Source organism: Hippocampus comes, unplaced genomic scaffold, assembly GCF_001891065.2.
Source record: "Hippocampus comes isolate QL1 unplaced genomic scaffold, H_comes_QL1_v1.1 scaffold76, whole genome shotgun sequence".
Lineage (NCBI taxonomy): Eukaryota > Metazoa > Chordata > Actinopteri > Syngnathiformes > Syngnathidae > Hippocampus > Hippocampus comes.
The window spans coordinates 3,181,305-3,196,924 of record NW_017805277.1 but is presented as its reverse complement, the minus strand read 5'-3'; the positions used below and the strand labels follow the sequence as shown (position 1 = coordinate 3,196,924).

The 15,620-nt window shown below is 40.0% G+C and overlaps 1 protein-coding gene across 1 annotated transcript in view; it reads left to right on the top strand.

The window, feature by feature from the left end:
- The first annotated feature begins 858 nt into the window (after positions 1-858).
- Positions 859-15,620, top strand: part of sptlc3 (serine palmitoyltransferase, long chain base subunit 3) — a 22,454-nt gene continuing 7,692 nt past the window's right edge. The window contains exons 1-8 of the mRNA XM_019870685.1: positions 859-1,031; positions 2,415-2,606; positions 3,723-3,877; positions 5,311-5,459; positions 10,513-10,637; positions 11,695-11,788; positions 13,427-13,532; positions 13,955-14,174. Of these exons, the coding sequence (XP_019726244.1) occupies positions 957-1,031; positions 2,415-2,606; positions 3,723-3,877; positions 5,311-5,459; positions 10,513-10,637; positions 11,695-11,788; positions 13,427-13,532; positions 13,955-14,174 (1,116 nt within the window). The 5' untranslated portion in view covers positions 859-956. The remainder of the gene's footprint in view (positions 1,032-2,414; positions 2,607-3,722; positions 3,878-5,310; positions 5,460-10,512; positions 10,638-11,694; positions 11,789-13,426; positions 13,533-13,954; positions 14,175-15,620) is intronic.

The window sequence follows — 15,620 nt, the reverse complement described above, 5'->3', positions numbered from 1 at the left end:
TTAGATTATGTGTATGCTGTATGATTGTTCATATTTTAATGATATGTGTTCTGTAAAGCAATTTGTTCAACCTGCAGCTGTTGAGAAAGTACTATATCAATAAAGATGTATTGTATTTATGAGAGTGAGATAATCACACTTACAGGACATGCATAATTTGTCCGAACGTTATCTCTTTCTGTGTCATTAACCAATTTTGACATACTGTGCAAAATCTATGTCTATTAGTAAATAACAATGATGGTATTGATGCAGTTATCTTTTACTATGCAGAAGACGCACACCTGAGGCATTGATGATCACTTTTTATATTCCAACAGATGAACAGGAACAAGTTAACAACTTTGGATTGACCTAACAATAAAAAACCAAATATTTTTTATGACTTCAATTACTTGAGAGGTTTTCTCATTTTTTGAATAAAAGTATGATGCACACCACAAGCATAAGTACGGGGGAAGCGCAGAACTGCCAATGGGGAGGAAACATTTTTTGACTGGCAAACTCGTTCGAAAGTATTTACAAAGTACATTCGTACAACGTATTAATAAAATGCAGGCTAAATGCTAAAATACAGCATTTTTCCCCTTGAAATGCAATGAAGGATTGACTTGTGCGTGCGCAAGCAAAAATTTTGTTGTTTTTAGCATTTGACCAACATTATACCAATATTTTCTGAAAGGTAACTAAATATTGTTTAGGATTTGGATTCATGATTTTACGATGTCTGCAGTGCATCATTTTCTATTCGGCATTTCATCCACATTGTAGTACGCTAAAGGAGGGAAATTATTGCCCTGTGCTTGTGCTGTCGTGGAAGTAAAAATAAAACAATGGGAGGCTGACAGTGACGCGGTACAAGGAGGAAGTCAAGGCACCTTGATACCTGCTGAAAGTTGACAACCGACACACTCGCCGACGTGCAGGAGGGGGGAGTATGATACGACCAGCCCCTCATGGAAACGTTAACCCACCCGGACCAAAACGGACTAAAATGCAAAGATATACACATCTGTCACAACACCACACAGGTATGGACGCAAATACGGCTTCATAGGTGTGCAAGTGAACTTGACATACTGTTTTGGAAGAGCTTTTAATAAAGATTATTTTATGTTTATATCCCGATACGAGCCGCTAGGTGACGTAAGCAAAATGTGTGCTCACCTACTCACTATGTTGTATCTTTTATATTATTAAGGGAGTACTGTTAATTGTTGAGCGTATCGGCATGACTTTTTGGGCACCTTCAAGTCATTTCTAAAAGCAAGTTTGTGCGATCGGGTATGTTATTTGCTCGGAAGCACGTCAGATTAAACCGTCCTAAAGTAGGAAGAGACCCCGCCCTTGTTAGTTTACCTCCAAATCAAGGCAGGTTGGTTTTCTTTGCCTGCAGGCTGTGGAAATGAGGAAGCAACTCTGCGAAGTTTGGTTGCGCTGATTTTGTTCCACCTTGGGGCCTGCTTGTACTATTTTGGGGTTAATGTGCATGTGGTTTGTCATTACCCACGTTTTTTTGTTGTTGTCATGAATGTGGTTTGGCTACAGTTTACAGCTACAGTTACAAAACATTTTTTGTTAACTTTTTTTTTTTTGAGAAAAGCAATAAAGGTCTTGGAAAAATGTAATCGACAGTTGCAGTTATTATTTTGAATGCATAAATTAATCAGCACTTCATGACTGTTGCATTTTCACAAATGATTAGGCACTTGTCAGCTAACAAAAATATATTTAAATGCACAATTATCTCTCTAGATCCCAATGTGTGTGAAGAAAATGGATGTGCATTCAATCATTCATTCATTCATTTTCCAATCCGCTTATCCTCACAAGGGTCGCGGGGGTGCTGGAGCCTATCCCAGCTGTCTTCGGGCAGTAGGCGGGGGACACCCTGAACCCGTTGCCAGCCAATCGCAGGGTACACAGAGACGAACAACCACCCGCGCTCACACTCACACCTTTTTTTTATTGCTGCACGTATAAAATTCCCATTTACATAATAGATTATGATCATAGTATAGATGTTTTCTTGTCATTGCATTTAACACCGCTTAGTTTGTGTTTGCAATCAAGCCACACGAATGCTATTGCTGCCTTTTGTTTAAATTATGTCGACTTCTTGTTGCATCGTACGGGTCGGAGCTGATTGCTTCCTCCAGGTAGCGCAGACTGGAGTCGTCTGAACACGTGCCCATGCCCGTGGCTGTCCCTTTATACCTGCGCTCGAGTATTGTCATTCCGTTTGTCTACCTGAGAGACTTCCTCAAAACAGTAGGCTTAGGGAAGCATACTTACACCCAAAAAAAAAAAAACAAAACAAAAAAGGACAGAGTACTGACTCAAACGGTGTTGCTCTCTCTTTTCTAGGTTACAATATACTGTATGTCTGCTGATGTTGGTGTCTTGTTGTATAGAAACATGTCGGGGGGCCAGGAGTCACCTCTGGCCAGCACAGACAGGAAGATTTTGAAAAGGCGCCCATGCACGTGGCTGTCTTGACATATCTGGGCTTTGGCATCGTCACCCTCTTTGGCTACTTCAGAGACTTCCTCAGAGCTGTGGGCTTAGAGAAGCGCAATCTCGCACAGGAACGAGAGGAACAGAAGGTACGTTGCTGTCATTCCTGTCATCAACATATTGCCTGCATACGCACGTCATGCGCAGTCACACAAATGCACAGTTGGCTGTGCGCGTGCCTTGAGTGTCAACGCTTTGTATTTTGCCCCAATTATTTTAAATGCTTGCTCTTTAGCTCTTTCTCCTTCAGGTATGTACAGTACCGCTTCACACGAATGTTGCCTGCGGTGAGACAGCACACCGGAGGGGGAATCTGCTGAGGACCTCATTAAATCTCAAAGGAGTCAAGATACCGCTATGTTTTTGTGCTTCACATGTTAGACAAGACGTGAAACTCTGCCGTACACTGCTGCTGTACTGCCACAGAGTGAAGACGGGAGTTAAATGCAACTAAGAATTGGGAGGTTATACTAACCGATTTTCTGTAATGAAACAAGTCATGCGGTGACTATAGTCAGTGTATATACCGTATTGGCCCAAATATAAGACGGTGTTTTTTGTATCGAAATAAGACTGAAAAAGTGGGGGTCGTCTTATATTCGGGGTCTAGACATTATACCCATTCACGACGCTAGATGGCGCAAGATATCATTGATGCGAATGCTGAACTTGACTCCCCAGGCCAAAGTGAACCCCTGTCACGAAGAATAAAAATAAAAAAAGCGGTAGCACGAAGAAGAAAAATAAAAAATAGCGGTTAGAAAGAAAAGAGAAGAAAATAAAAGAAGGGATAACAGAAAATGGAGAAACGTAGCGACAATCCAGAGAAAAGTGGGTCGAAGATTTGAATGAGGCAAAATAACATTCTTTTTCTCTCAAATATATTGTTATAATCATTTGTTTCAGATGTACTGAAATTATTTTCTGTATAAAAATTAATTTGGTGTTCAAAAAGTATTTTTTTCAAATTTGAGTCTTGAAAAAGAGGGGGTCGTCTTATAATCAGGGCCGTCTTATATTCGGGCCAATACAGTAACTTCCTATGCATGAGCAAGAACTGACGAACTAAAGACAAGAAATACCTTGTGGAACGATAACGATAACGCGCTTAGTTTGTTTCCGCAGTCTTAATCACATGACTAGGTTAGAGGAAGGTGTCAAATAAAGTTGACCAAAGCTCAAAGTATGACTTTCTCTGCTTCCAGGAGTTTGTACCACTTTACCAAGACTTTGAGAACTTCTACACTCGAAACTTGTACATGAGAGTACGAGACAACTGGAACCGGCCGCTATGCAGCCTGCCGGGGCCTGTCATTGACTTGATGGAGAGGGTTTCTGATGACTACAACTGGACATTTAGGTACTGACAGCTTTGACAAACTAGCCCAATCTTTCAGCCTGAATTTCAGTACAAGCCGCCTGAAGACTTCAGCAAGACATTAGCGCAGTTAAAAAAAAGAGAATGTGATTTATCAGAGACAAAGGCATCTTATAGTATATACAAAAGATGCACATATTTAGCTAAAGATACTTTGGACCATTCTACTCTTCCACCTTTGTGGGAAGAAGACAGCAGATATTTGTGCATGTGCAGATCAGATGTCACAGTTTTTGTTGCACTTCTTCAAGGGATACGTGAATAATTTTTGCCATTTCCAGCAGTAAAAAGTTAATATTGTCTGTAACAAATTTGATAACGTCATTATTTTCCATGTACTATTAACATCTTTAAAAACACATTTTGCCACTTGCTGTCAACTGAAAATGACATCACATGTTCAGGGACTAATCACAGCCCAGTTTGCAAATATCCCATGAGCCGTTATCAAATTCATTATAGACAAAATATTAACGTATTACCAGTGAAATTAGCGAAGTATCTCTGCGCGATCTCCCATGCCAAAAGTGGCACACCGTTCCTGAATTTTGCCGACATGGTGACACTTTTTGTTGATGAAATTGTAACTTACCAACTTAATTCACCACTAGTTCAACTCCACTGTAAGTATGGTTCCATCTGCTTAGGTTTGCGATAGATCAGCAGGAAACATTGCAGTTCTGGGTTCTAACATGATAAGCTATATTGTACTTTGAATGGAGAAGATTTATACATTTATGATGATGATGAGGATTATTATTATATGACTTGCGTATTGCCGCAGCTGCTGTGAAAGTGAAATATAAAGGGAGTTGAGTTACCGTAGGTGTAATGGCGAGGTTACTCCATCCTGTCCCATTTACTTGCGATGATTTTGCTCACAGCTTGAGAAAATCTTAAAATAAGCAGCGGCATGAGGAGAGGATATGACATATCAATCACAGAATTGGGGTAATTACTGGTTTTAATGATGATAAGTTAAAGTTTCATTGTGATTTTGCAGGGATGTTGTGATTTAAAAAGGAGTGAGTAAAGAGATGGTTGATTTTGTTCGACTACACTGAAAGAAGAGTGTACACTTAACCCGAATTAACTTGGTATACATTCACTCGTGCATCACTTGGACATTTATTGACTTCTGTGCTTGAAATTCAACTCCGATCTACAGTTTTAGTTCTAAATTGAGTTGTAAAGCGATTTGATTCACGCTCCAGCTGAAGAAATGGTCTTCCTTCTTTAATAAACATCTGTTGTTGCACAGCTTATGAATAAATCACCACCGAAATAATGATTTCATATTTGAAACTTCACAATTGGACATTTATATGCTTTTAATACAGTGTAATGGAACGGCTCCGTGTGCAGGGGAAACAAGTAAAATACTAATGGCTCTCCTAATGTTGAATTGCTTGCAGATTAACTGGCAGGACAATCCACAACGTGATCAACATGGGCTCCTACAACTACCTCGGCTTTGCGGAGAACACTGCCGATTACCTTGAAACGGTGGCAGACAAAGCACGCCATTACGGGGTCGGCGTTTGTAGCACACGGCAGGAAACAGGTAAGCGTGCGGTCCGTGTTGCATTTGGGATAGACGCAAAAATAAATAATGAACGTGAGCACCTCTCTTGTCCTGTTGAGCTAGTTTGAGCAAGGCCATTAATCCAGATGGCGGTGTCTTCCACTACTTCAGAAGTCATCAGCGTGCATCTGCTTCAAAACACTGACAGAGCACGAATACGCCAAGTCGCAAACTACAAATGAAACTCCCATTTCCCTCATCGCCGATGCCATCATTTATTATCTTTCTGGTGATTTATACTGTCTGCAAGTTTAATTATCTCTCAGTAGCTGCAATGTTATATGAATTATTCACCCTTTGTTAAATTATGCACCGCCTGAGCACAAGCTGAGATCATTATAAGCTCGTCCAGCGCGATGGGGAAATGATATCTTATAATGTTATGAAACGCCATGGACATGAGGCGGAGATGCAAAAAAGAGCACATGTGAGAAGTGTTAGCGTGACTTGGATCAAAGGCAGGCGTATTTGGGCTTTCGGAGGAATTTTGAATAGCACTGGATCGTCTGTAAATCTTGTCTAGTTTCTTGATGAGGTGGCAGCGGCGGTGAGTGCTGGGATTTCGTGTTGTTGTATTCCAGCGTTCCTGTCACGTAATCTGATGCCTGAGACCATCAACCCGCTGCCGAAATGTAAACACGGTGCAGCAACTCACCAAACAGGTTGCATTTTGGGAAAGTTGGAGAAAACGTCAATCTCACTCGCCCTCTGTTAGTTCTGTTTACTCTATGACGCCTCCGAGCTGAGATGACACCACTGCGTATTGCATGATTAGACGGACGTTAGCCTCATAGTATACGTCATTTTAAAACTTACTGTGACAATATGTTTGTGCTAAGAATATATATATATATATATATATATATATAGATAGATAGATAGATAGATAGATATTTTTTTTCCTTCATATTAATCTGGGAAGGATGAATCTAGGCAAATTATTCTCCTTTAAATTTGTTGTGCTTTTCTTGTTTTCCAAAAACAATCGAACATGATAATCAAATTATATTAGGCTTAACGATAAGAAGGAGGAATTAAAAACATTGTGGTTATTATTTATGGAATGTATTTTTCTGTCCATTTTAAAATGCCCGAAATATGTTATCAATAGTTCATTTCATTTCATTTATTGATGTTGTTATTCCTTTCCCTCAAGACTGGGAGTGAAAGGAGTCGCAAGTATTTGTTCCATGAGACCTTAGTAGGCATTGATCAGGATGAGAGTTTCTTGTCATATCTTTCCACGGAATGTAACCAACATTCTTGTCGTAACTGAATGTACCTGGGACAATGTCACAAGGTGTGGCAAGGTATGGCTCAAGCGATTGTTCCTGCGTCTTAATTTTGTAGTGACTAATTTTGCCCCAAAATGTGAAAATATCTTTGGACAAATGACAGTGCTGTCCTGTGTAACAAAATCAAACAATGAAAGGAATCAATTCAAATGATTCTGGCACTCAACTGCCTCTGATTAACCCCATATAAACTTTAGCTTTTCGAGTACACTTTTCCTTTCACTATTGCTTTGGAATCGTATTGTTCGTGGTATCAGGCAGGAAATGTATGCAAGGGAATTTTTAAGCCATTAATTGTACCATAGAACAGAGTGAAGACAATAATCATCAAGTGGGGAAAATACTGTTTGGCACAAAAGTGACAAGAAGAACTCAATGTCCTTCCAAAACTGATGAAAAGATAAGAAAACTGGTCCGGGAAGCTGCCAACAGCAACGTTGAACAAATTGTGGGATAACAATCTTTTGACTTCTTTATGTCATAGCCAAGGGGTAGGATGGCAAGAAATCTGAGAAAGAAAATGAACACACCTGAGCAATTCGGAACACATTTATTTGGTAAAATGTGGTATGGTCTGATGAAAGCAACATCAACTTTTTTGTTGCTGTCCATAATAGCAAAATGTATCTTTGCCAAACGCACAACACCGCTTATTACATTCTTTATGCTATAGTTATCTGAATAACTCTTAATATGTTACTTGAACATACCAGGCACATTGTCAGTTCGTCGTTTATGCGTCATGTAACGTTAGCATATTGTACACTTATTCAGCATGTTGTTTTCTATTTTATTTTTTTTTAAATTGCCTTTCAAGATGACATATCTGTTCTTCGGGTTGGATTTTATCACATAAATTTCCCCCCAAAATGCGACTTATATTCCAGTGTGACTTATGTATGTTTTTTTGTTCTTTATTATGCATTTTATGGCTGGTGCAACTTATACTTAGGAGTGACTTATAGTCCAGAAAATACGGTATCAGTCAGAAGTAGCACAAAACTGTCGGCCTTCTGCTCAAAATCCCCCAGAAAAATGCCAGGAAAAGACAACTAGAACATCCGAACTTTATTTGGTATGGTGACTCCCTTTTAACATAAGTTGGAATATGATTGGTTAATTTTGAACCCAGCCACATCACCACACTTTTGTACCTTTTTCAATTGAGCTGTATACATTACAGGTCACATTCATTGTGGAAACAGTTTTGAAATTATTTATATGATCTATCCTTTTTTTTTTTTTTTTTACTTCACAAAAACCTGTTTGCTACATCATTATGCCTTTGTCACATTACTCCAAACAGCGTTGTACTGCTCCGTCATGACGGGCTTATTTTTGAAACTCGGATTTTATTTGGTTACCTTTCAGTTTGAAGCTACATTACAGGTAGCAAATAAAGAACATACATACAAGGTCAGAAAAGGTCCAGGACTGCTGTTACAAAAGATGTATAAAGTAATATCAAACACTATTAGGCTTACCCCTTCATTATGGACCAGATGACCAACAAGGAGGTTGACGAAAATATTCTTCTGTGTTTGTTTCGTTCAGTGCACAAGAAGAGGTGAGAGAGTTGTGGCAGAAAAATGCGTAGATGCTTCACCGTGACAGCATGCCTGCTCACAATGCCCTGAGAAGCCGGCAACGCCTGGCTAAGAATATGCTGTGCTAGAGCAACTTCCATACTACTTACTTTGCACATTAAAGGGAAATCTTGTTACGGTTCCGGAACAAAATCGGACTTGAGAAACATGGACTCAGAAGGGGTTGAACTATATATATATATATATATATATATATATATACCATATTTTTCGGATTATATATCACAGTTTTTTTCATAGTTTGGTTTGGCCGGGGGTGCGACTTACAGTATACTCTGGTGCGATTAATGTGTGAAATTATTAGCACATTATTATATCATTTCACATGTTATTTTCACACTAAACCGCAAGAGGGCGCTCTAGGCCTGTTGATAAGTCGACAATGAGTGATGTAAGCGATGTAGAATAGGAAGCGCCATATCTTCTACCTCCAGAGTTGGCAGACTTGTTTCAAGCAGACACCGAGGATGAAGATTTCATTGGATTTAGTGATTTGGAGAGACACTGACGATTTGATAAACTTGTTAGCATGTTCTTTATGCAATAGTGACACTGCCCGGAAAATACGGTATATAGTTTATTATACAAACATACGCAAGACCGAACAAAGTCCCAAAAATGGCACTGCTTACCAAAACCAGGAAAAATGAATCAAACCAGAAACACTTGCAAAAGGCAAGGAAAGTAGAATGTAAATAGCTCATCATAAAAAGACAAGAAATAAGCCAAACCGCGACAGATACAAAACCGAGACTATATTTACACAATAAAAATATTTACGATCAAAATGCAAAAACGAGGAGAAAAACCACGTGACATGAATCAGAAAGAATGTTTAGAGAATTCAACACTTGGAGACAAAGTCATGAGCAAGAAGAAGAATAATCCGACGAAAGCTTGACAGTCCTTCAATCCATGACTAATTGAGACGTGCAGCAGGTGCGCATACTGAAGGGAAAGCCCTCCCCTGCCACCTGCTGGAGACGCACAAAAACAGAATCATGACACTTGTAGTTAGAAGCATTTCTGACATTTATTTTGCAACTGTTATCAAGCCTAATGTTTTAAAAAGACAAACATGTCAAACATTTAAGGAGTTGATGAATAACTCATGGTTCGACTTATCCCACAATCATTACTTAGGTATTGATACAAACACAGATGAATGGCTAACTACAAAGAAGTCTGACGGTGTAGCCGAAGAGCACATTTGATCCATGTGTGGAAAAACAGGCTACTATATAAAGGCACTTCTTTTATGACAGTGAGTCAAGGTTGTAAATGCAAATTATTAACCCTTCTCTGGGACTTCTTTTTCCTCGTCTAGTTGTAAAAAAAAACCCCAACAACTTTCAAGCCTTCATTCACGTTCTTTAAATGAAAAAAGGAAGTAAACAACCAACAGAAAGACTTTGTAAATCTGATCTTTGGTCTGTCTGTGCTTTTCTGAGTTCTGAATGTGACCGACTGTAATGGCATAGAACAGACCACTATATGCTACATACACACATCTAATGAGATCTCGTTCAAGGGCTTTACCCTGTCTGCCTTTACCAAGATATTAAGGCTCAATTTTGATCATGAAGAGCATTATCAAGATTGTAAAGACAACGTGCGGTATTGATGAAAAATGGTGCACTCAGGCTTTCAGCCTTGTTGATGAAACTCATAAATCAATGTGACTCGGCACAATGCTGTATGGATTCAAACGTAATGAAAATCACTGGAAAGACACAGCTGCGTTGCCATGTTCGTTTTTTTTTTAAGTCCACACTTTTATATTGGCTTCCAAAATGTGCTTGCCGCACTGTTTGGTAATTTTGCTTATCAGAATAAAAGCCTATGCAAAGCTTGTAAAGTAAGTGCACTCAAAGTTCAGCCTTTATTTTGGGGTTTTTTTGTTAGTTTTTTTCTGTAAACTAAAATTGATGTTTGCAAGTGGTCAGTGGTAGAGTGTACTAGTGGAATCAATTCCCACTTTGTGACTGGTGACCTCTCCAGAATGTTGCCTGCTTTTCACTGCTTGGGCCGAACAGGATAAGCAATACAGAACACGAAAAGACGGATGGATCTCAGTATGAACAATGCTATACGTCTGTTTGATTCAACTGTGTGATATCTGTCACTTAGGTACGCTGGACATTCATGTAGAGCTTGAATATCTAGTGGCGCGCTTCCTGGGAGTGGAGTCCTCCATGGTGTTTGGGATGGGTTTTGCCACCAACTCCATGAACATTCCCGCACTTGTTGGCAAGGTATGTCACACAGTGAAAGAAAATCCAACTGTGATACTGAATACGGCAACAAAGGCGATGTAATTAATCTAATTAGCCAAGCTTTTGCTGCTGTCTTGCATACGACCCAAGTGAATGAATAACAGTCAACTCAGTTCTGAACAGATCCCGACTCACCCCATTAATTAAAATAATGATAATTAAACCTAACACTCGCCAGGAGGTTGAGGCTCTGGGTATACATACAGTAGTTGCCTTCACACACACTGACAGGGAGGGGGCACGTTTTTGTTAAGAGCACCTCTCAAGGGTATTATTAGCCATACGCTTGCCTGTCGGCGCACCAGTCAAGCTCACACAGACGCTCACAGGTTACCGGGGGCAACGTGCAGCATGGATATCTGATTGGACCGGACAGGACGAAGGGGACCGTTGAATTGACCAAAGTGTGGCAGCATTTATGCAGCTCAAGAGGTTGCAACCCCCACTGTAGCCCTGCAGGGGCAGGGAGGGTCAACGACGCTGCCAACTCCGACCGACGATGCGATGCCAAAACAGGACAGTCCTTGCATTAGAGTGACAGCTGCTGTTGGTCCAGGGACCAGGCCAGTTGGATCTGAGGCCCAAGGGAGGGTTTCTGTCACTGAGATGGTGTCAGCACACCCTCAATGAGAATTCATTTGAACGTACAGTTTGATGTCATATGCTTATTAGTGTATCGGTGTGATGCTAAAATAGTGGAGAAGGCTTTGCGGTTCGCTCAATGTGCACACCAATATAGACTGCCCATAAAGACTTTACGAAATGATAAATGCGCCATTTCCCAGTGTTTGTTTATCAGGACCTGTTTTATCAACAGGGTATCGGTAATACACAAATTCAATGCGATTTAAAAACCTAGATAACTGCTGAATACATACCGATTAACATGTCTCATCAACTGCTTTCGTACGAATATGTGTTTAATTGTAAAGATACCTTGGGGAAGACGCCGTAGCCGCTCTTATGCAGCAGTTTGGCTGTTGTGATTTACTCTTTTCACTTAGGACTAATTGCGTTTCAAACTTTTCCTTCCCAGGGCTGTTTGATCCTGAGTGATGAGCTCAACCACACTTCTCTTATCTTAGGGGCTCGATTGTCAGGAGCAACCATCAAGGTGTTCAAACACAATGGTGAGTCACAGCTGGCATGGCCAGTTGAGGTGATGCCTGTGTGAATGTTTGCCATGAATATATTTCGATTTTCATCTTTGAAAAGAGCATCATGTGTAAATGTGTGTATAAATACATGCTTTAATTTATTGCTCCCTTGCTTTTTTATTGTTAACAACAATTCCTATCGTAACTAAGTCAAAGACTTTTGATCGTGCAAGGTTTATAAAAGCATTTATCAGTGCCCTCAACTGCAGTATCTACTTAGTATCAACTCTATTCATTAACATCTATTAATTCCAAACTATTTGTGCTGTAAGGAAAACATTACTTCTCCACAGCACAGGATTTGCCTCAGGAAAGACCTACTTAACATTCTATGTTTGGATCAGCAATTGTGAAGGCTTTAATGAAAAGGGTTCACTTTACAGTCACGGCCGTGTTTATCCAGCAGCGGAAAAGCTGGATGTGTACTTAAATGAAAATGTCAATCTTGTTGCAATTCACCCTGCTATTGAATTGTCAAAGCACGTGTATTTTTTTTCCTTTTCAATAAAGGCCATAAGGATGTATTAAACATGAAAGACAAATCATTTGCTGTCCTCAGATAAGGGAACATCGGCTGCTCTTTCAGCAGATAGGACAAACGAGACAGTCCACTAGTGCTAAATGCATTCTGACAGGTACAAGCCAAGTCAGTTATAGGTATTTTCAAGCATCTCTCGCAGGGCAAAGAGCCCTGAGGCACCTGAACAAATGACCTCTTGCTGCCTTTGTACTTCTTACACTCACTCCTCGTGCACTCTTACGAGAGAGCAAGGCGCATATTTACAAAAAGGGCTATACCAGCCCACTGTGCCACACCCCAGATTAATAATTAACATTCAGTGATATTCCTTGGGTTGTCAGCACAAGCGCCCTTTACAAAAAGCCAATAAAATGATCTGTGTAGTCTCATGCCATCACAGACATGAAGTATGTACATTATCGTTGTTGCTCTGCTAATACTGTTTGTCTAAAGTTCAGTAACATTTTCGAACATTAAGCTGAGTCAAAGAGATGCGATGGCACATGACTGCACATGGCTGGAAGAATGCTTATCCAATATGACACATGAGGCTGTGGCTTCTCTCAAATCAATAACTCATTTACTGGCAAACAGTCTTTTCCGTGACAAGTTTAATTAGTCCCCACCGTGACGACTTTGGTCAAATGAATAGTTGTAGTCTGCTCTACCAGGAAACAAAACTATCGGAAAAGCATCTATTTCCTCGTGAGTAAAGGCTGGTATTGGTCTGTGACGGATTGTTAGGTCTGATGAGCAGGGCGATGAGAGGGCCCTGTCTATACATCTTGTAACTCCAGTTGTTGAATAGCGCCATCTGCTGGTTGATTGAATAAGTGACATGAATAGGGTCACCATCATGAAATCAAGAGCTTGTGCATGTGATGAATTTTACGATATCAACCCATATAGCCTCCTGGAGTTTCTGAAATGAGTTATTTTAGAAATGTAATGTTGATATTCATCATTCTAGAAGTGAAAAGTTAATCACTCGTGTGAAATTTGGTGAGTGGATGAATGATTTTGGTCTGAACCCATTAACCTTTAGTTTACAACTGTTGTAAAAATCTGTGTCTGTGTGTTGTATGTGGAAGACATGGTCCATTTAGAGAAAGAGTTAAGAGACTCAATCTGCTCAGGGCAGCCTCGAACCCACAGGCCCTGGAGGAAAATCCTGATTATGGTTGAAGGCATCTATAGGTCAGTTGCTTTTACGCCACATATATTTCACTTACACTGTACAATTGTCCCTCAGACATTTATCTGGTGTCAGTTGGTATAGCTTACTAACTAAAGGCTTCCAGGTGGTCTTAACAGAGACTTTGTGTGTCAATTTCAGAAGAGAGTTGAAAAGAGCCGTGTCTCAGTGACTTCATCTGCTTAATTACTCTAGCTCCAAATCAAGGTTAAGTGGTGGTTGATTCGGCTACACTCCGAGCTCCTTTGATTCGTAGCTCGTTTTTCCTTTGCCTTTTGCGGGAGTCACTTAGCCCCTCTGAATGATGACGTTTACTGCATGTTCATTGATTGTTGCGTCACTTGATGTTACTTAACTTACAAAAGTGTTTCCAAACTGTCATTGCATTCAAACTTTTCTCACGAACCCCTTCCTTTGATGTTAGCATGGAAGGCTCAGTGGTACGACTACCCGAACTGATCGCTCTGAAGAAGAGATATAAGGCATGTCTGTACCTGGATGAGGCCCACAGCATCGGTGCAGTTGGGCCGGGAGGGAGGGGCGTGACAGAGCTGTTTGGGGTCAACCCAGCAGACGTGGACGTAATGATGGGCACCTTCACCAAGAGCTTTGGGGCTGCTGGAGGCTATATTGCAGGCAAAAAGGTGAGTGTCCATTCCTAGGTTTTTTTGTAATTTATTCTTGGTTCTGATTCTTACTTTTGCGAGTTCGCCTCTTTATAATTTATCACCATCGCCATGATGATAACTGTTTCTAAAAAAAAAAAATACAGACACACAATCAATATTTAGGATATCAAAAACGAAGCTGCACTACATAGAAATGAGCTTAACATTTATACACACTAAATACATACAACTGACCTTATTTTCAACACGCTATTCAATGTTCATGTTGATGGCAGTCATTGAAAGAACATGACACTGGATACAAGCAGCTTGAATGTGTTAACTCTACAGAGTGGGCGACCATCACGCTTCTGTGACTCAGATTTTCTCGGCAAAGAGATTGTTAGTTACATACCATAAAACCATGTGTGAGAAGAAGTGCAGATCTCTACTCGACTGCACCAGTGTAACTAGCGACACTTGAAGAACATTACGTAACACCCCGCTGCTTGATTTTAAAGTCAAGAAAAAAAAATATGAATGGTGTTAATTGGGGGTGTCAGTAACTCATCTGTAAGTACTTGAATTTGTGGAAACGGAGTTACGTCTGGAGTTATAGACCAGTATGAATTGAAACTACGTAGTTTCGAACAAGACTCAGCTCATGGGTGCAGTCAGTGTATGGGCATTGTGCACCAGAGTACTTCTTACGTGTGAATGTGTGTGGTCGGGTTGTTTGTGTGGTGTGCAACCAAAATATACAGCAGAGTGTAATTTTGAATTTATAATTTCATTGAATTTATATTTTAATAATTTTAGTATATGTCAAATTTGGAAATTAAGCATTTGGAATTCATTTATTAAAACATGATAATGATGTCGTACAACAACACAATAATTTATACTAATAGAACACTTTTTAAATCAATACGCCTCTGACCGCCACACACTTGGTCAGCATGGAGGTGCGGAAATGGAAAAAGTTGCTCTTTAGGCGGACCCATTTGTAGAAAATAGCCAAGAATGGACCATGTTTTATTTGGCACTAGAGGCCGAAGTAGCAGAAAATCTAAACGTCAAAAATGGGAGCACTGAGAAAGTGATTAAATTAAACATCGGAAAAGTAGGATCTGATAAGTATTGAATAGAAGTGGGAGAACCAAACACACACACACACACACACACACACACACACACGCACACAAATGACAATGAAGCACAGGTTTACAGTTCAAGGAGGGAGTCGATTGGGCCAACACAGGGAGGAAAATGATAATGTCGATAATAGGTAGCGTGACACTAATGACTAGATACCGGAAAACATGAACACAATCAGTAGATTAACAAAATAAAAGTTTGATCATCGTAGAAATTCCTTCTGGGGAGGCAGAATTTGCATATTGATACCTACAATTAGTATTAAAAGATGATTTCTGGTCCGATGATGTATTTTGTCTTTCCAGACTACACACACACACACAC